At 37.1% G+C, this 26,301-nt stretch overlaps 2 protein-coding genes across 9 annotated transcripts in view; one reads left to right on the forward strand and one right to left on the reverse strand.

Annotated features, from left to right (window-relative positions):
- The window catches only part of capn15 (calpain 15), a 30,518-nt gene extending 22,718 nt beyond the window's left edge, over positions 1–7,800 (reverse strand). Inside the window, exons 1-2 of one of the 4 annotated variants that reach the window (XM_051882148.1) lie at positions 7,529–7,800; positions 2,721–3,494 (exon numbers count right to left, since the gene is read on the reverse strand). In XM_051882148.1, the coding sequence (XP_051738108.1) occupies positions 2,721–2,905 (185 nt within the window). In that variant the 5' untranslated portion in view covers positions 2,906–3,494; positions 7,529–7,800. Of the gene's footprint in view, positions 1–2,720; positions 7,024–7,528 lie in introns of those variants that run through there. The other 3 variants (XM_051882149.1, XM_051882152.1, XM_051882153.1) reach the window with 3 other exon arrangements.
- Positions 7,801–10,721: 2,921 nt separating this feature from the next.
- The window catches only part of LOC127506037 (ankyrin repeat and fibronectin type-III domain-containing protein 1), an 81,340-nt gene continuing 65,760 nt past the window's right edge, over positions 10,722–26,301 (forward strand). For 2 of the 5 annotated variants that reach the window (XM_051882142.1, XM_051882143.1), the window contains exons 1-2: positions 20,616–21,124; positions 24,326–24,504. In XM_051882142.1, coding sequence (XP_051738102.1) covers positions 21,006–21,124; positions 24,326–24,504 — 298 coding nt within the window. In that variant the 5' untranslated portion in view covers positions 20,616–21,005. Of the gene's footprint in view, positions 10,972–12,581; positions 12,703–15,494; positions 15,560–20,615; positions 21,125–22,750; positions 22,925–24,325; positions 24,505–26,301 lie in introns of those variants that run through there. The other 3 variants (XM_051882144.1, XM_051882145.1, XM_051882147.1) reach the window with 3 other exon arrangements.

Consider the following 26,301-nt stretch of genomic DNA (forward strand, 5'->3'; position numbering starts at 1 on the left):
GTTAAATATTCTACACTAGCATTTTAGTTTTTTCCCCTCTTAGGTTCACGTAACATGATAGCCATTGTTTATTTATTTTCATAATTTTTATATTTTATGACCATTTTCCACCCTATTTCTGAGCCTTTAAATAGGCTGTTTCGCTATTTTACATTGATTGCTTTTTTATGTAAATGACTTGGGTTACAATTGGCTGATCTCAAAGTACCGACAAAGTTTACCAAAAATTTAACTTCTGTCATCATTTACTCAATCTAATGACTTTCTTTTGTTTGTGAAGCATAAAATCATTTTAAACAGAATCACCTGACTCTTTGGCATAAAAAATGAATAATGTTGAACACTGTCAAGTTTCAAAAATGACATAAAAGCACCATAAATTATGAAAGAAATAACATATGACTATATTAAGTCTTCTGAAACCATTCAAAAGCTTTGTATGAGGAACAGACCTAAATTTAAGTCATTTTAATCTATAATAAAACTTCCCCTCTGTCTTAGCTCTTAAATATCATTCAATTCAAGATGTTAATAACAAGACATGCAAGAATCAGTGATGTTTTGATGATGACAAACCTTGCAAAATACAACTTTATTTGATTATAAATGATAATTTTGCAGCTCATTAGCCCTCCTGTATGCAAAAGAGCAGCATGAACAATCTACTAAACATCTTCTTTAAGAAAGTCTCACAGGTTTGGAACAATGCGAGGGTGAATAAATGACAGAATGATAATTTTTGAGTAAAATCTCTCTTTAAATGAACATTAGCGCCTCCACGGCTCATTATTTAAAGAGCAAGACGTATGCTGATGATTAAGCTCCATCACGTCTGCCTCAACATGCGATGCAAACATGATTAACATCTATGTAACAGAGAAGAACGTCACAGATCTATGTTATCAACACACACACACACACACACTTGAAGCCTCACGGGTTCACGGGTGCCCCTGGCAAACAGTGGTAAAGGGAAAATCCTCTAGTAAAAAGATGCCTTCAGTGCCATCTGCTAAGTCCAGACCATCTGCTTATCAAACACACACACACACACATTCAGAATCTGTCCAAGATGTTTCAGTTATACACTGTATTGACACACACGCTCCATTAAACATGATCCTACTGCACTATATTCACTGCTGTTCAAAAGTTTGGGGTTTGGAAGATTTTTTAAAAAGTCTCTTCTGCTCACCAGGGCTGCATTTATTTGATCAAAAATACAGTAAAAACAGTGAAATATTATTACAATTTAAAATAATTGTTTTCTAATTGACTATATTGTAAAATGTAATTTATTTCTGAGATCAAAGCTGAATTTTCAGCATCATTACTCCAGTCTTCAGTGTCACATGATCCTTCAGAAATCATTCTAATATGATGATTTGCTGCTCAAGAAACATTTCTGATTATTATCAATGTTGAAAACAGTTGTGCTGCTTCATATTTCTATGGAATTCATCATACTTTTTTTTTTTTTTTAATTTAACTTCAGAATTAAAATTTCCTGATAATTTACTCACCCCCATGTCATCCCATATGTTTATGTCTTTGTTTCTTCAGTCAAAAAGAAATTATGGTTTTTGAGGAAAACATTTCAGGATTATAGCGGACTTCCATCTACGTCATGCGGGACCTTTCCAATGTGATTACGTAATGCGTGGTGCATCGCAGAGCTTAATTTGTGGTTAAAAAGGACATAAATTTACATTTTTTTTTTTAGAAAATAGCAGATTGTTTCTCTAGATAAGACCCTTATTCCTCGTCTGGGATCATGTAGAGCTCTTTGAAGCTGCACTGAAACTGACATTTGGATCTTCAACCCATTGAACCCCAGTGGAGAAAAATCCTGGAATGTTTTCCTCAAAAACCTTAATTTCTTTTCGACTGAAGAAAGACAAACATCTTGGATGACATGGGGGTGAGTAAATGATCAGGACATTTTAATTCTGAAGTGAACTAATCCTTTAAATTCAGAATTCCTTGATGAATAAAAAAAAAAAAAAAAAAAAAAAAAAAATTGCTCAAACGAACAGCATTTATTTGAAATATAAATATTTTGTACCATTATAAATGTCTTTACTGTCGCTTTTGATCAATTTAATGCATCCTGGCTGAATAAAAAAAATTCTTTAAACCAAACAAAAAAACCCAAACCTTTAAATGGTAGTTCAAAATACACCAACAACCCAGAATGCAGAAGCAACACCTCAATCCTAATTTAACTCGGAGTAGCATTTCCGAATAAAATACAGGGTGGGAATATTAATCAGGAATTGATTGGATGGTATAAAGTGGGGAAACATTCATACAGAAAAAACTAAATTTAAGATTTATATATTTGAATTGCATATAAAATCTCCACAGTTTTAACGTAAATGTAATAATGATGCATATTTGTTGGTAATACATAAATAAAACAGGTCAGATTTCTGAATTCAAAAAAAGTTTACTATCTATTTGCATCGATTTGATTTGATTTAAATAATCAAATTTTCAAAATGCATTTATTCAAATTGCTTAAAATCAGCATGATTTTTTTAAATGATTAAATGTTAAATCTGTGTAATCCAAATGGATTGAAATTTTATATGCAATTCAAATACATAAATCTTAAATGTAGGCCTAAATATTGTTGTTGAGTGTGTATTGGTAAACTAAACAGTCATGTTGACCAGAAATCACCTGATGAGGTGAAGCTGGCGCATGCATGCGTTTACCTGCGTTCTCTGTGTGGGATAGGCTGCTGCTGCTGCTGCTGGCGTGTGATGAAAGTGGTTCCCCACACCGGGCTGCTGTGGCTGGTCCTGAGCCAGCCCATCGGAGCGGCTGCGGGGAACGGAGCCGTACCGAACCCGTGATCTGATTCTCTGTCCGTGGTCAGAGACGACGCAGAACTCCCCATTGCCACAACAACGAACAACTTCTAAACACACACACTGTGTCCCTCTGTTTGTCTTTCACACACATAAATACACACAAACGCAAAGGTTCTGAATCTCAGTTTGGTGGGTCAGACATCTCCTCTAGTCAGCCAGAGATCAACACCAGGATGTGTGGTCTGTGATTGACAGCGCTCACGCATGCATGCGAGTCTGCTGGCTAAAAATGTTCACAAGATCCACGGGTGGCGTTTCCCAAAGGTCTGCGAGGGCCACGGGGCCCCTCAGCTCAACGGGCCCGTTCGCTCTAAGCCTCAGGTGACGTTTAACCTGCCGTAACCTCGCCTGAGAGGAAGGACGACACTTCAGGGATGGCAGTACAATACATTACTGAAGCACTAGAGACGAAAACACGCCGTTTCCAGCTTTAAAAGAGGAACTTTGATGCAGCGAGAAAGTTTCCAGTCTCGTCCCGTCTTGTTTTTCTATGCGACTGGTTGAGTCACGGCGCAGTCCCTCTAATCATGTTCACTGCCTGTCTCTCTCTCTCTGTCTGTGGCTCATCTTTCCGCAGCTGTCACCGGGATTACGATGCGTCACATTTCATCCAGCCTGCAGAAGCAAATATTCCTTTCATCGCAAACAAACATCAGCGTCCAGAGAACAAGCATATGAGTCTGTGTGTATCTATGCATGCGAATAAGTGCATGTATGTGTTTACTGTGCATGCAGTTCATCTGCGAAACATGCGAGGGCCATTTTTACAAACACTATATAGCACTACAACCTATTAAAAATTGACTTATAACGACATTTGAAGAGGTTTTAACTAGTAAAAAAACAACAACACTTAAATAGGCCAACTGTTTAAATAAAAATATTTTTAAAAAAAGGTATTTTAGCTGATACAGATAAGCAATATTATTTAATGAACAATATGACTTTTGCATGTTTAAAAAATATTTTTGCATTTTATATTTACATTCAGGCACTGAAGCTCTGTTTTAATGTTCAGCAGAAATGATTTTAGAATTTTAGCATATAATTCTGTGTGCATCTAATCCAATACGATATGCATAATATTTAAAATACTAATTAAAAATACCAATAATAATTAAAAATCAGCCAACATAGTCACCAATATATTGTGCATCTCTAGTAAGAGTATGATTACAGCATAGAAAATATAATCAGCCAGATATAAAACAACATAACATATATGCAACCGCGCATGCATGCAATCATGTGTGTGTGTGTGTGTGTGTGCAATATAAGTATCAGTGTGTGCGCATGCATGTGTGTCTTCAGCAGCAGTGGATTCAGATGACATATAGAGGTTTGTGTGTGTGGTTCTGACCCAGCGGAGGCCCTCAGCGGGTCAGACTGCAGGTGCTGCAGTGAATGTCCTCCTGCCTGTATAGATCCAGCTGCTCCTCTCATCTAAAGCTCATGCAGATGTTTATAACGTGACAGCGTTGGCTGTGAAGGTTCTCATCTGTCTCTCCAGGCACCGGAGTATCAAGTTTGACACTCAGATCGTGACTATGAATATTTAACGGCGCAGAGAGGCTCGGGTGAGGAGGTGCAGTGGTCTCGGGCCCGGTGAGGACAGGAGCGCTCCGGTTCCGCCGGTCCGACGTGGGTCTTAACTGCGGTCCAGCACCGAAAGCATCCGGATGGATGATATAGACAAATCCCTGCGGTTAAAACGCTCCCGTCCGGATATGCGGTTCGGTCCTGTGCGGTTCCGTGAGCCAGTTCGGTCACTCATGATTCGGCTGTAGCGGAGGACGATGATGATGATGATGATGATGCTGCTGCCGCTGCCGCGCGCCGCATAAACACACACAGCCAGCAGCCAAACTGCAGCGGTGCTTTCATGCATCTCCTCGCGGGACTCATGATGACAGCATGCATGTGTCTAAAGCGCAGTTGCATATGCTGCGGTTATTTATTTGATTCGGTTCTTAATTCAGCCTGTTTCTCTCCAGCACGCGCAGATGCGCGAGGATTACGGCGAGTCAGCAGCGCGCATGCGCAGATTCAACGCTCAGGCTCTGCTAAAGGATTCAGAATCTCTCGTATTTGTCATATATATAAATGTATAAATAAGTGGGTGAATCTCACAAAGCCTGCCAAGAACATTTCTGGGTCGTATTTCACCTCAAAATCAAAAGAAGAAATATCAACTAAAACGTACTATAATAAAAATAAACTATTTCTGAATTATGATAATATTTTTATACAATTAAAATGAATTTCAAGCCAAAATGTCTTGAGAAGTGAATAGAAAAAATGAAAGGGTGACTGTATGCTGTTTCAATAGGTTTTATGAGCCGTGATGTCAACATACGTGGATGTGGAGGTCAGTTGTGTGTCTTTTGTTAGTCTGTGATGAAAATTTTTATTTTTTTCCTATATTTTCAGAGATACTGAAGAAATAGCCATAAAAATTTCAGATCAGTGCGTTATGAAATGAGAAGATGATAAATGCTAACTGCAGTGTAATATGTACAGAATGTGGGAAAATGTTTATAGACAAGAAAATGACAGTCTTAAAGGGGTGGTTGATTATGATTTCAATTTTTTTAACTTTAGTTAGTGTGTAATGTTGCTGTTCGAGCATAAACAACATCTGCAAAGTTACGACGCTCAAAGTTATTTTGTTTTAAAGAACTCGCTGTTTAAGGACTACAACAAACAGCTGGTAGGGACTACAACAAGCTTCTTCACGAGTAGGTGACATCACAAACCCTAAAATTTACATAAACCCCGCCCCCGAGAACACGTGACAAAGGAGGCCATGTTGGGCTGCTTTAGAGAAGAGGAAGAGTTGTTGTAGAAGAGTGTTGTTGCCGTCATTTTACGCCGGACTGCTTCACAAACGAGGGTCAATTCAACGCTGGATTTGAGTTGAGTTGAGTCGATGAGTTGAATCAACTCCACAGCAACTACATAAATTTATCCACTAACCATTCAGAAACGTCCAGTTTCATTCTAAAAGTTGTAACTTCTTCCTGAGTCTCTCCATCAGTGTCCGACTTTTGGCTGATTTTGGCTGCGTGAGATTCTCCAGCTTTGTTGTGGTTGATCAACCGAAGTGTGAGCTGTTAAAGCTCCGCCCTCTTCTGGAAAGGGGGCCGGGAGCAGCAGCTCATTTGCATTTAAAGAGACACACACAAAAACGGCGTGTTTTTGCTCAGACCCAAATAGGGGCAAATTTGACAAGCTATAATAAATGATCTGTGGGGGATTTTGAGCTGAAACTTCAGACACATTCTGGGGACACCAGAGACTTATATTACATCTTGTGAAAGGGGTCTCCTTTAAATGTTCCAGTTATTGTAACTGGCTATTTAGATGCATTAATCCTAAATATTCCTAATGCAAAATAAAAAATAAAAAACTTAGGCTGTGACCAGTCACATATGAATTCATGCATTCAGCACTGCCTTAATCATAGCAATATCATCACGGTAAAAGAGCAGTAGGCCAATGTTTGCGTGTTCAGTTTGTTGTTCCAGTAGGTGTGTTCAATTCATGCGAGTTCCACGGAAATTATGTCCTTACACTTTCGCAATACGTCAGTTCATAATACCAGTCTGACAAGATCTTACATACGCAGACACACGCATACAACACAACTAGAGATTCTTGTGGGGTGAGAGAGCCGATGTGTGAATCCACTTACTGAAACCACAACAGACTTCTTTATGGCCTGTGTTATGCACGCATATTTAAATAAGACATGTGACAAGGACAACTGTAGATTCTTGAGAAAATGAGTCACTGTATAGAAAACACACACACACCTTTACTTAACATCTCAATGGGCTCATACCATAAACTTCTGATATAAAGCTGTACTCACACTCGACATTTAAAAGATGTTTTATATAGTTCAAAATATTATTTGAGCATTTCAAACGCAAGTATGGTTAATAAACCCAACACACACACACACACACACACACACACACACACACACACACAGACAGTAACACCTGTTAAACTGTATATTCAGAGCCAACTGACCCATAAGGGACAGACAGATTGCTGGATACAGACAGACAGACTCAAACTGCACTTCAATAGTCTTACTAATAAATAATCGAACATGAATTGATAGTAGAAAACAGAACTGAGGAAGACAGAGAGCGAAAGACTTTCAGTCTGAAGACTGTTTCTATTATTCAAGATGAGCATTTTCCAAAAAGATTCATATAACAAACTTAAATTCAGCTTTACAGTTTGATGTTTTCACACACCACTGAATAAATGAACACATTTCAGCTGTTAAAGGAAAATTTCCACATCTCAGAATTCACTTCCTACTTCAGATGCATAAATAAACCACCACCAAACCAGAGCCTAAACCAGCACTTAAACTGTCCAAGCTTACACTATTACGAAACCAGCGTTCGAGTTTAGAACGAACAGTTCTTTCAGTGACAGAATGTTACACTGTATCACTTCGCCAAGGAAGTTGAACAGAACCGATACAATGTAACATTTGATTTGACTGTCGCTCGAGCAATTAAAGAGACAGAATCCGCCAAAACACACCGTACAGAAACACATTTACATCAAATAACCTACAGCTTGACACGTGATGTTTGTTATGATCTATTTAAAAGTGATCTTACTCGTGAAGCACAGGCAGACCTTTGGATGGACCGATCTGATCTTCTCTTCCTTGATATGCCCGTTTAACTTTCGCTTCTTTGGTCAGGAATGAGCAATTTATTCCCCAAAATCGTCATAAATACGCGTCTTCACTCTCCACGAGCTCCTTTTTTCCGCCGATCCATGCTCGTTTGTGGATAGGTTGGTGTGTGTGATCTGGCTGGTTCGATCTACTGCATTAATCTCGCAGGGTTCCTCATGCTCTGTGGTAATAATCACAAGAAACAGATCGCTGCGCAATCATCGTAAATCCGCACTCGTTTACCGCGCTGCGCTGGTCAGATAGCGTAACTCCCGTTCAGAATACGGATTTCTGAAACTAGTTTCCCAAAATGCCTTGTGTGTATTGGAGAGAGAGAGGTAAATTCTTATTGGACCGCAAATGTCGTCGACCAGTAACTGTTTCCTAGAAGACGCACAGGGTTATTCCTACAGGGGGCGCTCGGCGGCCCAGATACCTGAAATCCTCGTTGAGCCGCATTCAAATTCAATTTTTTTTATTTATTAAAAATATTTGTTTGATAAAATCTGTGAATTTTCAAATCTACCAATTACCAAAAAATCTAAAATCCGCCAAAACAGTGTCTATAAAACTATTTTAAATCCTCATCGAGCCAATACAATCAACTGATTAGCGCAAAGAAAAGTAACAGATATCACGTGACAACGCCTTCTACTTCATCAGTGTCCTCCGGAGGTCGCGTTTGAAGGCTGCATACGTCTCATTTAAGAAAAGTAACCATTACATTTCAAAGTAAGAAAGAAATTACAGTATTTTACACCTCACGAGGAATAACAGTCAATTTTATTACGGTTAATTTTCTTAAATAAGACATCCTTGATCCTCGTATGCAGCCTTCAAACGCGACCTCCGGAGGACGCAGCTTCCGAAATGAGACGCAACACACAAAACGACGGTAAGATATTTTAATTGTCGTTTAATTTTAAGTAAACAGTGAAGAGTATAAACAGGATAATTAATATTTAAAGCCATCGTACTTGAACTTCCGAATTAAGTCGGTTTCCTCAACAATTCGCGAAACTGAGCCTGAGGTAATTTACAAAAAGGATAATAAGAAATAGCTAAATTTATTTAAATAAAAAAATATTTAAAAGTCTACTTTATTCTCATCCTAAATGTGATGTGCCCATTCTGAGGAAATATTTACTGTGAAACTGAACCACAGCTCTATATTATTACCAATGACTGCTTAAAAGCAGTGCCTTGAGGCGCCACTATTGTTTTGATGGTGAATAGCGACATCTAGCGGAAGAATGGCAGTACTGTTGGACAGCAATATCAGACGTTCCAAGTGCCCCATCTAGTGGTTAAAAGTAGAAGTTCTGAGAAAAATATTTTCTTTACCCTAATATTTGTGGTTTCAAGCTGTTCTTATTAGAGCAAGCATTGAGTTATGCATATAATAAACATTATTGGCATGTGGAAAGAGTGAACAACAATAAAAACCATACTTAATTAAACATATTGTTTAGAGAGAGCTTTAAATTAGTATTATTATATTATAATTATATATTTTATCTTAACATTTATCAGACAGAGAATAAATAATAAAGTCATAGAATAATAACAGATGTCAGATCCATTTGGAGCAGTGATCCTCCATTTGAGAGCTCTGGTAGCAGGACTTTGTACTAATCCAGATCTTGGCGGCGTGGGAAAAAAAGAAAATCCTACAAACTTCATACACAGTTTCAGTGGCATTTCTCATGTATTCATAATCACAATCAAACTTCTTTTCAGTCTGTTGCTATAGCAGCATGTGAACTGATTTAATCCTGGTAATTCCGTGTCACCCGGTGCATTTGAGCTTGTATGGAATATCACATGTGCCAGGATATATTACATATCCCAGGATTTCTCTACTTTGGGTTTGTCCCCCCAGACTTATTCATTTAAAACATCATTTATTATCTAGAAAAGTCTGCTTTGCACCTTGTTGCACTTAAAACAACATTTAATGCAAAAACGTTGTAAAAGGTTACCGTGTTGAAATTTTCATGTTAATTCACCCATGAAAGTCATATATAATTTGTGCATTTTGTATTTTTTTTCTCACAAATAATCACTGTACCTACTACAACTGCTTACCATCATGCCAAATATTTAAGATAATGTTTTACATAAAACTTTCTGATTAAATATTTATGTAGGCTATGTAAAAATGTATTTATTTACTTATTTATTTTCTTATTATATCTTTATTCTAGGACAAGTAACTTAAAAACGTTTAATTTTTAAAGAATGAATCCAGTCAAAAGTGCACTTAATTGAATAATTAGCCATATATCAAAAGAACCTGTCATCAAATGATAATAATTAAAACCACTCCCTATTTTAGATGACCGTGTTCTCTAGTTATGAACCGAAACTCGTTTGAACGTGCCACATCAAATTAAAATGAACAAGACATGACAAAAATCTAATTTTATTCTCGCGAAGATGCATGAATGAGAGACACGCGGTTTAGAAAGTTTTAAAACCCAAAGAAATAGAATAACGGCTAGAACGGAAGTTAGCATGACAATGAGACGCATCGTGGGCGGGGCTTAACAGACCGGGTTTGTTTGTATTGGTCAGATACGATCGGTCTAATAAATAATAATTCTCTGTGTGTATTTTCTATTTAATTCAAGTCTATTAAAGCTGTTATTTTCAAGACCGCCTATTTTTGTTGATATAATAACACATACATTTTTATACCTACAGAATATATTAAACATTGCCGAATATAATGAACATTTAATATTAATACACATGTAAAAGTACATTTAAGACACTTATCTTCTTTGTATTTATAAAATAAAATTATGTATTTTAATATAAAAGTGTATTTATGAAGAAGCGAGTTTACAGCGTTGTCACGTGGTACCTGTTACTTTTCTCAGCGCAGGCCAGAATCGACTAGATTTGTTTTGAATTTCTTCATAGAAATTTCAGCAGCAGATATTCATTTATATGTTATATATGAATCTTCGGAATAATAACATTTAAACGATTATACTTTGTAGTGTGCAAATCTCTCAATAAGGCAAAAAACATCTCGAAATCTCCCTGAGGCTCAATTGAAAACCTCGGTTAATGAGCGGCCGCGCGCCCCCTGGAGGAAGACCAGTTTGAGGCTCAAAGGAAACGGTTATTATTAGTAACATTTGATGCCCAAAATGTAGCCTCAGTAGGCAGTTCACTGTTTAGAGATACAGGCAACAAGTGAGTGGACAGTAAGATCTTGGTGAGACCGGTGCTTTATGTTTTCATCGATGGAATCAGAAGAAATTCAGAGAGAGGAATATCAGACCTGAAACACTGGAGGAGTTAAAAACTTTCGCACTTTGACTGAGGCGTTTGGAGTTTGAGAAACTCAGCGACCTCTTTGTGTTGAAGGTAAGCGTGTGTTTATCCGACATCCATTTAACTGACTGTGTTTGTTGTTATCAGCAGTGAGATTTTTGTTAGCAAATTGAAGCTGGTTTAGTAAATATATTCGCGTTTGTTTTTGCGAGATTTTTGCTTTGCGCGCTCATGTTCAGCGGTTGTCATGGCGATCAGATGTCGCTTTGAGTTTACAAACTATCACAGTAACAGACACACACCAATACAAAATCAGTTGCTTTGTCAAGAAACCTGTTGTTAAGGTTTTTAAGGATTTTTTTTTGATAATTCTGCCGAGTTTTGTGTTTTTATGTCAGGAAGAATGTTTGTGTGTGTGTGTGTATGTATGTGTATATATATATATATATATACACACACACATTCATACATATATACATATGTCATGTATATACATACATGTATTCATGTAAGTGTGTGTATGTGTGTGTGTGTATATATATATATATATATATATATATATATATATATAGTTTTGTTTATGTAGGTTTGTTTGAAATATTTTGGTATTTTTTATACGAATATAATACATTTCTTTCCAATAACAAATATCAATTAATTTTCTTGTTTCTCCATTTGTCCTGAACAAAATGTGCCTTTTCATAAAAGGCCAAAATATGTGATTATTTATTTATTTATTTATTTATAAATCTCTCTGTGATGTCATACTGTATAACATTTCATTATTTTTTTGTCACATGACGTCAGAAGGGCTGCCTGTATTTTTATGACATCAAACATTGAACATGATTTGGCACATACAAGTTTTTCCAGTTATGATTAATAATCTTTAAACAAAATTGCTCTGTTGCTTTCTTTTCTTTTTTCTTTTTTAATAAAAGCAAACAACAATAATAGAAGTTATGACCAAGTAACATCTTTTTCAAGAATTTCAATGACAGTTTTTCATTCAAAATCCTCACACAGTTTATGAACCAGCTATTTTAATTGTGAAGAAAATTTCAATTTTAATTTAGAAATTGAAAACATGTTCATCATATTGAAGTCATTTTTTCCCTTGCCGGTGTAACGCATTTTCAACTTCTTTATTGTATTTAGGACAATAACATGACCACATAAAGAGCAAAAATTTGTATTCAAGCCATTGTCTGTATAAATAAAGAACTTAATAGATCTGGACAATAAAATGTGCGTCACATCATTGACCTGCATGTAAAAACAAACAACAGTTCATAGAAGTCAAAAATCATAAAAGTGTATGATGTTCCTATTTAGCCAAGTAAACGTGTGTGTGTGTGTGTGTGTGTGTGTGTGTGTGTGTGTGTGTGTGTGTGTGTGTGGGTCAGTGGAATCGCAGGTTGAGAGTTTGAGGAAGTCAGATGGTAAGGTGTGTCCTGCATACAGCAGGGTCAGGAAAAGGATGCTTACACACACACACACACACACACACACACACACTCCATTATAAGCCCATAGTGACTAAAGGAAAGGGCTGCTATTGTTGCTTGTGAGTTGAACTGATGGATCACAAAGTGTGTGTGTGTGTTTGTGAGTGGGAGACGTTGGATTGAGATGCATTTGTCCAGTTCCACAGGAAATGAGCTGATATGAAGTGTGTCATTTCCTCCATTTATTCCATTCAGCTCGTGAATCATTACATGGATGTTGAAGTCGACCCTTTTATTTCTCGCTGACATTCAGAGAAGTGAGTCAGAGGCGCGGGGAAAGTGAGCGCTGAGGGAGGCAGTGATGATGAGCCGTCAGGTGGGTGACTCATGGGAATTACATTATCCAGTAAATATCAGCGGAAGGTTAACGCGGGTGATCGTTTGAATGAGAGATTTGTAAAGCATATGATAATGAACTTTCTGTCATGCCAAGAGCATCTGCACACGTCGAGCTGCGACTCTGTTTGAACTTGTAGAGACGCTGGAATACGACTGTTTTCTGCTTTCTTTGGGCTTACTTTATACACACACACACACACACACACACACAGATGATGCAACATCCAGGATGTAAGGATGTTTCCTACAAGAAAAGCGTGCATGAAAATACAAATCTGTTTCCTGTACTAAAGGTTCATTCATTTCATCTTTTTTCCCGCATGACACTGTCCATTCTGTCAGTGTTTTGTGTTGAGCGACAGTAGTGGCCAAAAGTGATGTCTGGCCTATGAAATTTGACATCTTCACCCTTTATTCAAATATTATTAAAACCTTGTGTAGTTGTGCTTGTAATCATTTGTTAGGGGTCAAGCATCAAAGGTGTATCCATTGGCGTTCTTCTTCTTCCGCTCTGGGAGTCTATGGCAGCCCGTAGAACCGCTTGCGGGAAAGTTATGAAATTTGGCACAATGATAAAAGACAGTCCCGTCATTAACTACAGCAAATTTGGTGTCTCTAGATCAAACTCTCTAGTGCCACCACTTGTTCAAAGTTTCACTCATGTTTACGCTAATTACTTTTGAACCAAAATTCTTTTTTCTTCTAATTCTTTGGCTCAATACGATTCAATTCCACCCTATGACATCATGTAACTTTTCCCGCCAAATTTTCCCGCCAAAAAAACTACTTTTTCGAACTCCTCCTAGACGGTTGCTCCAATTTTCATGAAAATCAAATCAGATCATCTTATGCTGGCAAGAAGTTATCAAAAGCTTTTTGATAAACCCAACCATTCTCAAATAACAAACAAATTCGAAGAGCATGCCAAATCTATATCTCCACATCGCTTTAGTGTATTCTGACCAAACTTGGTACATGTCATCACAAACATGACCTGAGGCTACATGCTGTGTTTTGGCATAGCGCCACCTACTGGTCCGGAACCAGCAAAAATACTTCCGAAATTATAAAACTGGTCTTGTTAGATTCAGGGCAGTGTGCCGAGTTGAATGGTATCCGATTTTATCATATTGGCCATTTTGGGCGTCGGGCATTTTGCATTTTGTAGCAAAATGCTGTATTTTTTTGAACGCATTAGCGTATCATTACGAAACTCGGTATGGGTCATCAGCACAATGCCCTGAAGTTTCGTCACCTAGTGGTGAAATCAAATATTCATATGCTAATAACTTTTGATGTGGTTGACTTATTTCCATCTCCTTAGATTCCTGAATCCTTGCCGAGTCCAACGATACCTAACAGCACATCCTGATATTGCTGAGTTAGATGCGTTCCTGGGTCAACATATTTTGTTGATCCTGGAACAACATTCTAGTCTGAAAATTTAGTCTTAACCTTATTCCTACCCTTAAAAACTTAACCCTACCCATAAGTAATCCCAAAAATCAGAGGGAAATGATAGATGAATAACACTGCTGTAGAAGCACCAATTCATGTTTTTAAGCCTAAACTTGACATAATCTGTAAACTTGTCCCTCAAATCTGATTGGTTGATTTGAATGTTGTTCCAGGATCAACAAAAATGTTGACCCAGGAACATGTTGAACTCAGCAATATTAGGTTATGCATACCTAACATGCCAGGTTTTGACTAATGGTATGTGCAAAGTTGCGAACAACGTTCGTGAATATCGAAACCGTTAGTACAATCAAGACGAAACCACCGTAAGAAATTCAGAAACATAGGTCGTTGTTTATATGTTAAAGCCTAAATGCCAAAATTTTTATAGTAAGTGGCAAAAAATGCAATCAAAGTCATTTTTTATGTACTCATACATGTCTATAACTCTTAAACAAAATGAGATATTTTATGGGCACACTCTGAGGACTTAAAAAAGTGGTGAGATTGTGTTTAATGAACAAAATATTAAATTGCCGCTAACTACAATAAAATGTATGAAATAAAATGCTATATTTCACTAATGATTATACTTCTTGCTTGCTTCTTTGTGCTTGGCCTCTTAATGGCTGCTTGCAGCTATATTTTTGTTTGTGATAATAATGCAATGAAACATGACAAATTGTGCAGACATAATTTTTGGCCCGGCTGTCATACATAGAAATTATGAACAATGTTTGTAATCAATGTATGCTTTTTCCTGAGAGCTTTTTGCTTTTCCATGCTTTTGTTTTTGCATAGTAAAATAAAACCTGTATCTGTAGTTTGCTTTTTTTGCCAAATAATTTTGACAGATAAATACCTTTCTTCCCTCATATTTAAAATATTTAAAAAATAAAAAATATTTTCCTCATATTTCGATGGTTTAATCGAAGGTAAAGCAAAACTACAAACAAATATCCCCTCTGGACATCATTTTTGGCCATTTCTGTATATGCTTTTCATTTCCGTTTCATGATGAAGAAATGCACTGCATTGTTATAAAATTGTGAGAGGCAATATTTATGTGAAACGATCAGAGACCGTTTTTTAGACAAAATATTACAGTTTAGTTCACTCTTTTTTTTTTTTCCCTATACAGCACAAACAAAAGTCTTCCTGTTTATCAGTACAATAGTGTTGTTCAGAAAACCAACTAATTGGTTGTGAACAACATTTAAAGGTGAAGTGGAACAGCTCTAATGACGTCTGCTTCCTCTTTTCCTGCGTGTGAACATGAACAAGCAGTCTCTTTCTGTCTCTTTCTCTCAGGATGGCTCTGGCATGATGTTTGCAGGCTGTTACGCTGATGTATTCAGTACGGACACACTGATGGAGTAAGTCTTCACGTTTTGCATTTCATTAACACTCACATCAATATTCATCATGTTTAAAAGCCCTAAAGACAGTCCTTGATGTACTGTGCTTTTAGAGAAGCATTCAGACGCCTATAAATCAGCCAATATTTGGCCATGTTAATATTATCAGCATTGGCTGATTGAAACAAATGTTACAACTCTCCCGTCTGTCAGTTTCAAAATCTACGAATGCACATTTTGCTTTTAGATATTTTTATGAATATAAATAAAGTAAATATTGTGTAAAAAAAAGTGGAATTTCAGCATATATGTGGATATCTTTATTGACATGTTATTGGTTTGTATCACATATCGTCCTTCAGTCACTTCTCTTTCTAGTAACAGTAATCAGTTTATCACAACTAATAGATTACAGTGCAGTGAATTTTTTTTTCTGCTTTCATTCAACACTTAATACCCTAAAAGAGAAAAATTAAAGCATGTTTTTTGAAATTCACTGAAATTTATTAAAAATGGAAAGCAGTATCAGCTTTGTTTGGCATTGTTAAGGTCAGTTTTGAAAGAAAATAATATCAGGGCTTTCTTTATAGTACGATAAACAATTTTTTTTGTGCCATGTTTTGAAATGAAAGTTTTATCTTAAGTACATTTTCTAGTGTTCAAAAGCTTGGGGTGGGTATGATTTTAAAAAAAAAAATTGTTTTGAAAGAAGTCTCTTATGCTCACCAAACATGCATTAGTAGTATATTCTATGTAAATATATAGTAATTTATTCCTGTGATCAAAGCTGAATTTTCAGCATCATTACTCCAGTCTTCAGTCACATGATCCTTCAGAAATCATTAAAATATGATGATTTGCTGCTCAAGAAACATTTCTGATTATTATGAATGTTGAAAACAGTTGTGCTTCTTTATATTTTTGTGGAAACAGAAATGTTTTTATTTAATGAACAGAAAGTTCAAAAGAACAGCATTTATTTGAAATAGAAATCTTTTGTAACACTATAAATGTCTTCAGTGTCACTTTTGATCAATTTAATGAATCCTTGCTGCATAAAAAACATCTTATTGACCCCTAAACTCTTGAACAGGAGTGGTAATGTATTCCACTTGACCTGTTTTACTTAAATTGAATGTTATTTTTTTGTTTAAAATCAGGCAAAACAGTAAGATATACAGAATAATATCAGTCATTATATTGGTTATTTATCAGGCATTACAAAAACATAATTATTGCCCATTGGTTTCTGCCAAAATGTACTCTGCATCCATAACAGAATTAACACTCACTACATTTTCTTCAGATTTCTCTAATTTATGTAAATATTCAGACCCTTTACTGAGATGCCAAATTAAGCTCAAATTGATTGACGCAATAATGATGAGCAGTGATGATAATAATTCTGTTCAACAGGAAGTGCTAATGTCATTTTGCTGAAGCGATGCACACACTTCCTGAGGGCATTGCAGTCCCAGTCATCTTAAACTCATTTTAAAGCCCATCACATCTAAAGGGAGACTCTTCTGGCGTCACACTGTGAGGCAGAGGGTTTTGTGAGTGAGGGTGAAAATAGTGACTGGCTCCTCCTACCACTCATTCATCATCGTCCCTCTCACTGCGGCCCATATGTAGATTTAGTAAAGGAGGGTGTGGTCAAGAGAGAGCCTTATTTAAACCTTTAAGTACAATTTAATCATGAGGATCAAGTTTATTTTAGATAAAGTAGGTGAAGTAATACAGAGTAGTCAGACATCCTCATTTGACATACAGTGTTATGCATACTGTGTCACAGCGAAGTACGCATTTTTTGGACACAGGGGAGATGTGCCTGGGGCGTACTGCTTTATTAAATCCACACTGACGTCTCATCTGTGCTGGTTTTGGTTCTGCTAGTGCATATGTGAGCAGTCCTCAGGGATAGATAGGCATGACAAACCACTGCCAGAACCATCAGCATCAATGATCTGTGATTTAAAAACACCCTCGTTGCTCACTAAGTGTCACTAAGACCCTGTTTACACCTGGTATTAAGATCCGTTTTGGTCAATTGGATCTCAAGAAGATGAGGGAGACACATTCCCGTTTACACCTGGTGTTTTAATCCGTCTCTGTTGTCCACTTTCAACCTCTTTCTTCGAGAGGAGGGTCTATGGGCGGGTAAATGTGTGGGTTTTTTCAGATCTTTCCATCTAATGGACAAAATAAGCTTGCACAGTTTACGTATGAACACACGGAGACGAAGTAAAAAAAAGAGCAGCGGCTTTAATTTCTGCTCTGACAGTCGCAAGATCACGCTGAACGCTGTGAGTGTGTGTTAGAAAACAGGAATGGTGAGAGAACATTGTGCTTGGTACATTTTTCCTCTTCAAACCAAACATGGGGCCTTTAGCCGACAAAGTTGAAATCTCATCTGGCTAGCGCGCTTCCCATAATGTTTACTCATTAGGTCAGGTAGGCGGAGAGTAGGCGGTCTTTAGTGGCTGTGCGAACACATTCGATCACGAAAGCAATCCAGTTGAAAGCATTTTCGACTACCTCTGAAAGTTGACGAAAGTGTACAAGCTCAAAACGTTTTACACCCTGTTTACACCTGTATGTAGCTTTGTCCACTTGTGATCTGATCGACCAAAATGCATCTTAATACCAGGTGAAAACAGGGCCATAGTTCTACAAATGGAGGCACCAGCACTTGATTTGTTAGCGCTGGGGGTATTTTTAATCATAAAGGTAATTTAGTCATAAAATGACTATTGTTTTTGCATTAATAAGTGCAGTAATTAATAGTATTACATGTTTATTTCTTGGAAATGCACATTTGACCGTAAAGCACGGAGCTTGAGTTGAGATGGAGATAAAATTAACTTTTGTTAACAACAGTAACATGTAAAAAACAAATTTTTTATTTTATTTTTGGTCATCATGTTAAAAAAATAACATTAAAATTGGATTTAAATTGGATTGAAAGTGCTGGAAAAAGTGTGAAGCGCTTGAAAGTCCTTGAAAAGTGCTTGAATTTCACTCTTAAAAAAGGTTGTACAGCCCTGAAATGAATAATGTAAAAACATTAAACCATTTCTGCCACAATACCATGGTTACAGTTAGCGTTACTACATTAAATCCATGGTGAATGTTGGTGATTTGTGGACTGAAAAGCCTTCTTTACTTGTTTGTTCATGGCACAATGCTTCTCTTGGTTTCCATGTCAGCGTTGTTTGATCTGATATGGTTTATAACAGAAAATTCTGCGCTGAGTTTGAATGCTTCTCACTAGATCTCGCAGTGATGTTATTAATACTAACTGATATACTATCCATGCTGCGCAGCTCAAACAAGAAGCTTGGTTTCGTTCTGCTTTTGTTTTGTTTGCCGTTTGATGTTTTTCATATGCAACAGACTTGGCAGCTCGGAGATTGTTTTTGCAGATTGAACATGCTGAATCTGAATTAAAGTGTCTGAGAAGTGACGTGATGTTATCTGGTGACTGTCGGCGTTGGTCTGCGTCTGTGTGAATTGTCCTTAACTACAACGTGGTCTCTATTTACTGACCGTTATCAAGCCCCACAGTGTAAAATGAAACCGTATTCGTACCAGCTGGTCGTATCAGCACAGAATGGAACGGTTAAGCAATGAGAACGGTGTGAGAATTCTCAAGTGCTTCATTTTGAACAGCTATTTATATAATTTTTTTGATATAAGGTTTAGAATTTTTAAAAAAAATAGTGGCGTGAATTTACCTAAACATTCCCTACATCTCTTATTGGTTGGACTAACAGATAGTCCCTCACTAAACAGTGTCACGCTGGTCGTGATGTTCAAACACGCATACTATCAAATGAAAGATCATTTTCATCATGCACTGGGTTGAGTGTTTGATATAAGAGAGAGAGGAAACACATGTTTAGAGCAGTGACTTATCACAGCTGTGACCTGAAGCTGTATTGATTGGAGAAGCCAGGTTATGACACACGTGTGCTATTTTTGATGTTTCTCCCAAAGGCAGCGGATATCATGATCATCGTGTCCATTGTTGTTACCAGCATGGGTTTTTTCAACCCTAGATGTATGATACGCTCAGAGCCCTTGTCCGTGATGTTCACATATCCCTATTGTGTGCTAATGCAAATCTTCACCAAACCCTTCAAATATTCACAATATTGTCACAGTTTTTACAAGAATAATTTCTCTTTTTCATGCAATTTAAAAGAAATGGGACAGATTTTTTTTCATATGTTCATGAGTCATATGTTTGGAGTGAAATGAGGGTGAGTAAATTTTTAAACATTTTTCCACTGAAAGGGTAGCAAAATTAAATTACGCTATAAAAAAAAAACAGATCAAACATTTATATGTTTAATATGTAAGAGTCTTGCAATGAAACCACACAGACTTGAAGTCCAAAATGAAAGGAGAAGTGCGTGAATGTTTGATTGCGTTTGGTTTGATACTTGAAGGTTGATTTTGCTCCCTTGATTAACTTGACCTGTATTGTACATTCTGTTACATCCGTCCCCACCATGTTCAGCTTCTAGCAGGAGAGAAAAACTGCACACGGCAGCAGAAGCAGGATGCTGCAGGGAGGGAAATATGTTTGGTAGAAGTTACATGCTAGGACACAATTAATTCTCAAAGAGAGCAGTGGACACAGTCCTGTAAATCTGCCACGAATGTGCAATATATATGCGGAGAGCTGTGCTCAGTTTTGCTTGCAGCAGGCAAAAAATGTGCCAGCCTGATGATGCCAACTGGGTATATTCATTCAGTTTCAAAATCTGGCCAAAAAAAGGAAAACAGTGGATGTAGAGAGCAAACAAAGGACAAGCGATGCTCTCCCATTCCCTGCCTGTATTGATTTTGTGAACTCCACTCTCTGAAGTGCAGCCCAAGCTGCTGTCTTTATCAAAGAATGATTCACACACACGCACAAACACACACAGAAATGCGTCGTTCTGAATGCAGAACAGTTGGCAAATTCACTGATTCTAACCGTGTCACCTCCTTCTGATTCCCTTTTCATTTTTAGTCATTCATTTTTTTTTCCCCCTCCTTTGCTCTAGATCATATTAATTCTTTCAGAGCGCTCGGCACGCATTTGAAAGAGAGAGAGCGAGAGAGGGAGGCTGAGAGGGAGAGATGCAGGATGCTGATGATGTTGCCGCAGCACTGATGATACTCCGGAGGGAGAATGCTGAAAGACACACTAAACTCACACGCGTCCGTCTCATTCTGGGAGAGACCCTGCGCCCGTTGCGCTGCTTTTGAAGGAAGTTATAAGCGTTGCTATTTTCAGTGTGAAAGCGAGCGAGGCTCAGGCGGGCACGCAACTGCTGCTGCTCCGCGTCCGCCGATGTTTGCAGGGGAATGTGAGAGGAGAGGAGAATGAGTGAATGAATATGATGTTCAAGTAAACAGCAGCTCGTGGAAGAACATCAGAACGCGGACGCACACGCATGCAAGGGACAGAATGGCAAGTTTCGGGAAACTTACGGATTACTTTAACCGTCGGCGTTCCAGAGATGAGCTCATGGCTCGGAGGGATGCCCGTCGCAGCGGCAGTTACTGTTGCACGGTAGCCGAGGCCAGGTACTCTAGAAACGGCGGGATTCTGGGAATTTTGTGTGTGCGTGTGTGTGTCCTGCCTGAGATTTCCAGACTTTTATTTTGAAGACAGCTGGTCTATTTTGTTAATACTCTAATAATAATGACATGGCATTACCTCAAAATGAGATGAGCAAATATCAAAATCACCTGTTAATATGGAGGATAATCAAATCTAAACACCTTTAATGATGTTTTTGTGTATTTTGGTTAACAGTATGTGTGTGTGTAGTGTTTCCTGGAGGGTTCGAGTGTGGTCAGTTCACCTGGACTTCTGGTCAGTGGGCGGACAGAACGGGGCGGGTTGAGAGAAATGAGCAGCCAATGAAATAAGAGAGAACAGATGGGGTACTGTGATTGGCAGGGATCGAACTGAATCATCAGGATGTTTTAGTCATGATGAACCTTTGAAAAGGTGTAGTCTAGTGTCTTCGTCTTAGATTTTTTGCTCAGGTGTTTGTTTTATCATAGCTCGGATTATGTTGCATTTGCATTTGAGTTGCATCTGATTTTATTTTAAAATTCCCTTGGAGAAATTAAAAAATGAGTCAGAACTATAAAATCAATGTGGAGCAGCTTGTCTTGGCAAATCTGAGCAGAGTTTGAGACATTTGTTGTTTCCTTCTGAATCTCTAGAGCCCGGTTTCACAGACAGGTCTTAGATTAAGCCAGGAGTATGCCTTTAATTAGGACATTTAAGCAGCTTTTATAAATGTGCCTTATAAAAAAAACATTACTGGTGTGCATCTTGAGACAAAACAATGGCACTGACATACTAGTGCAAGCTGCTTTTTTAAAACAGCTCAAACATGCATTTTAGTCTGGGACTAGTTTAATCCTTGTCTGTGAAACTGGGGGTAGAAGAGACATGTGAGATTTCCAGGGTCTTTTTCTCAGGAGAAACATCTGAGAAGCAGGAGATGTAGACGGATGAACGTTCGGTCATCATTTACTCACTCTCATGTCATTTCAAATCTAATGATTTTCTTTCTTTTTTGAACACAAAAGGAGACATTTTGGATGTACTAATCTGTTCTTCTATCGAATGAAAGCATATATGGGGCTGGGAATTCTCAGTCAGTTTTATTTATATACTATTATACTATTTATTAATATTTTAAATTTGGATTTATTTATATAGTTTTCTTATGCTTTTGTATTTGTTATTAGTTTTTTATATTTCTGTTTAGCTTTATTTTTATTTAAGTTTAATTCTTCAGCTTAAACTTATCTATTACCTTGTTACATTTTTTTTCAATCTAATATTTATATTTTACTTTATTTCAGCTTGATTTCAATTAACATAAACAATTGTTAATAGTTTTAGTTAAAAATAACAACATTAGCTATGTTTCCATTCAGTCGTGAATTTAACTTTTGTGCGAAATTGGAATAAAAAAAATTTGAATAAAGCAGCGTTTTCATTCCATCTGTTCAAGAGAACAAAATCGTCACTTCCTGGTAAATTGGCGCAAAATATCTGTAATTAAAATGGAAGTTGCTGTAATCGGTGAAGCCATTGTGGCTCTTTTTTTCCTCCATCATAATTGACTTGCATCTCAGAGTGACAGATGAAACACAATAAACGCTGTCATGTTCTCTTGCGTTCAGATGCTGGTGTTTGGGAACACAATCATGTGAGACACTTCTGGGAGGGAATTGAACCAAATCATTTTGATGACAGACTTTGGCATTTCAGAACGACCGAACCAACATTTGAGATGCTGTGTTACGATTGGTCTGCTGGTTAGTCCAGTTATCCATCCTTTGTTGAGGCAAAGTCATGTGAGTTTTTTTGTTTGCCATCGAGGGATTTATTCAGTAAATGTGTTTCCATTGTAGTCTATGTGCATGTCTTCTTATCAGATTAAAATATTTATCCACCTCAATTGAGAGCATAAGTTCTTTATGTGCATTTTTAGAAATCCTGTGCATCTTGGCGTTTCCATCCAGTGTTTTTTTATTTTTTTATGCGATATCCTAAAATGTGCATAAAAATAGGTGGATGGAAACAGCTATTGTCAGATCTATCTTGTTGAAGTCTGTACTTCTGTAAGAACATATTTCTGAGTATTAAATTGTAGGTCAGGGCTTGGTTTTATCCACTGAACTGATTGAATCATGAAAACTCAGTGTTATATACCAGAATAAAGCCAGATGTTTGCTGGGGTTGGAAATAAATTGATGTCAGACTCAGAGGTAGAGCAAGTTATTAAGTTTTGATAAAAGATTACCCAGACAAACATTTAGAATAACATTGATGAATCACCGTAAGATCAGGAACATCATGTATTAAAAAACTAAATGGTCACTTCAGATTTCATGCTGTTCTGCTCTAGTTCTTTAATCTAGTTTTTAATGCAGGCCTCCAAAACTCATTAGTGAATATTAATAAACTAAATTCTCTTTATTACCTCAAATTTAATTTTTCCACAATATGATCTAGATTATCTTAATACATTTGATGTAATAATTTATGTCACATTGGCCAAGTTATATTTTGCTTTGCCATTGCTTTATAACATAAACAGTTTTACTGAGAAAGATTAATGATGGGAAAACCATGTGAAGCCTTTAATATTTGATCAATATTTATTGGCACAGACCTCAATCAAATGCTCTGCAGCTGCTGTTCACATCTGTGCTGTGGCTTTTACTAGTTTTTGGGAATGTTTTGTAGTGAGATTATTGTATAAAATGTGTCTTCTTCTAAAATATCTTCTCTTTGCGCCGTAGCTTTGATTTACTCCAGTGTTTTGGATCGTAATCGTGTTGCATAACCCAACGCCTGTTCAGATCACAGACAGACGCCGTCACATTCTGCTGTAGAATTTCCTGAAGCCGTTTGGAATTCACTGGTCCGTCGTTGCCAGACATTCACACATGAATGCGGCCAAATCTCCACACGCTGTTACACTCCATCCTGCGTGCTTGAAGAATAATGTTTTCAACATTACTGTAACCTTACAGATGGACCGATACAAACTAGTTCTTGTAATGCATGCAAACTTTACATGCTGATTAAGACAAAATGTTTCGAGATCATTTTAACCAATTTTATTCAATACATTTGATATGGTTATACTAATTATTAAACCATAGCAATAAATAAATAAATAGATAAATAACAGTCGGACTGTGATCGATTATTGATCTGTTGGTTATGATTCTATGTTTGTGTTCCAGGTCTTTGGAGCGACGGCTGCAAAGGCCTCTGTTGGCCAAATCCAGAACATTACCCAGCATCCCCCAGTCCCCTGCTGCCATCCGTGTGCAGCAGTCGGAGAACGTTTGTGAACGACAACACCGCCCACGTGTTCCTTCCAGCCCCAGTGGTCTTGAAGCATGTACGCTGCCCCCTGCAGGTATTGCTTGTGTGTTAATGTTTATTTATGTTTATTTGAACTGCACACCCATGTATCAAAACATTTTTTTAATGAACTTTCGGTTTTGATGATACTGCTGTGAACTGGATGCAAAGCAGTTCTATAGGATGACAACCAAAAAAAAAACCCTCCCATTCGTGGGTGAATCTCATGAAAACATGTCCAGCTCACATTTCACCCTGAAATCAAAAGGAGAAATAAGCACACATATATATAATATAAAAATGCAAAAAGAAAATGGACAATATTTTTTAAATATTATTTAACTTCAGTAATGAGTTCAGTTTTGCTTTTTAAAATTTCTAATTATTCTTGTGTTGATTTTGTTTGAATTAAAATCTGCATAAATTTTAATTTTCAAAGCAGTAAAACAAATACTACCATATTAAAGGTGCACTATGTAACATTTGGCCCTCCGGTGATTAAAAAAACAATATTGCATGCACATTGTTTTGGTTGTCCTTCGGCCCTGCGTAACTGCAGATGAATATGGTTTGCGGCACCTGTGTTTAGACATAGATGCAATAATGTGAAGCCATTATTGTATCTATAAACAGAAATAGACAGTCATTCCTTGAAATTAAATTCCAGTGCAGCGCTACAACAACCATAACGAAATGACCCTTCACAAGAGAAGTCTGTTAGCTACATATGACAATTTATCTGTTCAATAAAATCCCTTACTGACCCTGTTGAGTAATAAAAACACCATCATTTCCTTGTCACTTTTGCAACATTTCAAAACCTTCAGTTCTTGCCATCTCTGAAAAGCCAAGCCAGTGCTGATGCCTTGATGGATTGACGATGCATTGATTATTTAAAGTCCCCATGAAATCAAAATGGAAGTGTTTTGGCTTTTAGTATGAATATTTTAGCCTTAAGGCTATCTATAAGCTATTTGTGCTCTAAAACAATGACAAAATGGCATTTAGAAGATATAAGCATTCAAAACCTACAGTCTTGTTATGGATCAATGATTTTGATGACATCACTCTGCACTTCAGCTCTTCTGTCCAATCAAATGGTCTCTAGAATCTAGTGTCCCGCCCCCTACGCTATAAATAGACGCTGAAGCTGCAGCTGAAATTGCTCACTTGTTTACTATTTTTACAATTTTTTTATAAGGTGAATGGCACATAATGCAATATATAGAAATAGGGAACGATTTAGACAGTGTAAATATGCTTTCCAATGGAGCGAATGAAGTCTGGTTTCACGTTAATGTCACACGAACCGCCACGGTCCAGAGACATGATAGCACAGAGCGGATCATATTGTATACGTGAGTCGGCACAGACTGTTAGATTATTAGACTGTGGCAGTCATAAACTGTCAAATGCAGCTTTGCCGAGCTGTGTTATAAATGAAACGCTATTGGCTATTTTAAAAAGGGGAGGAGCTGCTCGATATGTCCCGCCCTGTCTTCCTGTTTCGGTGAAAATTACGTCAACACACTGAATAATGCTGTGCGTTTCAAGGCACTTCAGTGGGCCTTTAAATCTTGTTAATTTTGAACAAAAAAAAAGTTACATAGTGTAACTTTAAATAAATATTGTTTAAAAATTTAAATGATATAGCATTTTTTTTTTACATTTCAGTATTTTAATTTTTAATTTTTGCATTACAGTAACAAGATTAAATGAGCTAAAAAACATGAAATTGTTGCAGTGCAGAAACAGTTATTGGGTCAAAAATAGGCTTCATGCAAAATATCATTTGGATTTTTTTTCTTTTGATTTTAGGATGAAATATGTGTTGTGAGATTCACCCTCTTAT

This window comes from Ctenopharyngodon idella, chromosome 23, assembly GCF_019924925.1.
Source record: "Ctenopharyngodon idella isolate HZGC_01 chromosome 23, HZGC01, whole genome shotgun sequence".
In the NCBI taxonomy this organism is placed as follows: Eukaryota; Metazoa; Chordata; class Actinopteri; order Cypriniformes; family Xenocyprididae; genus Ctenopharyngodon; species Ctenopharyngodon idella.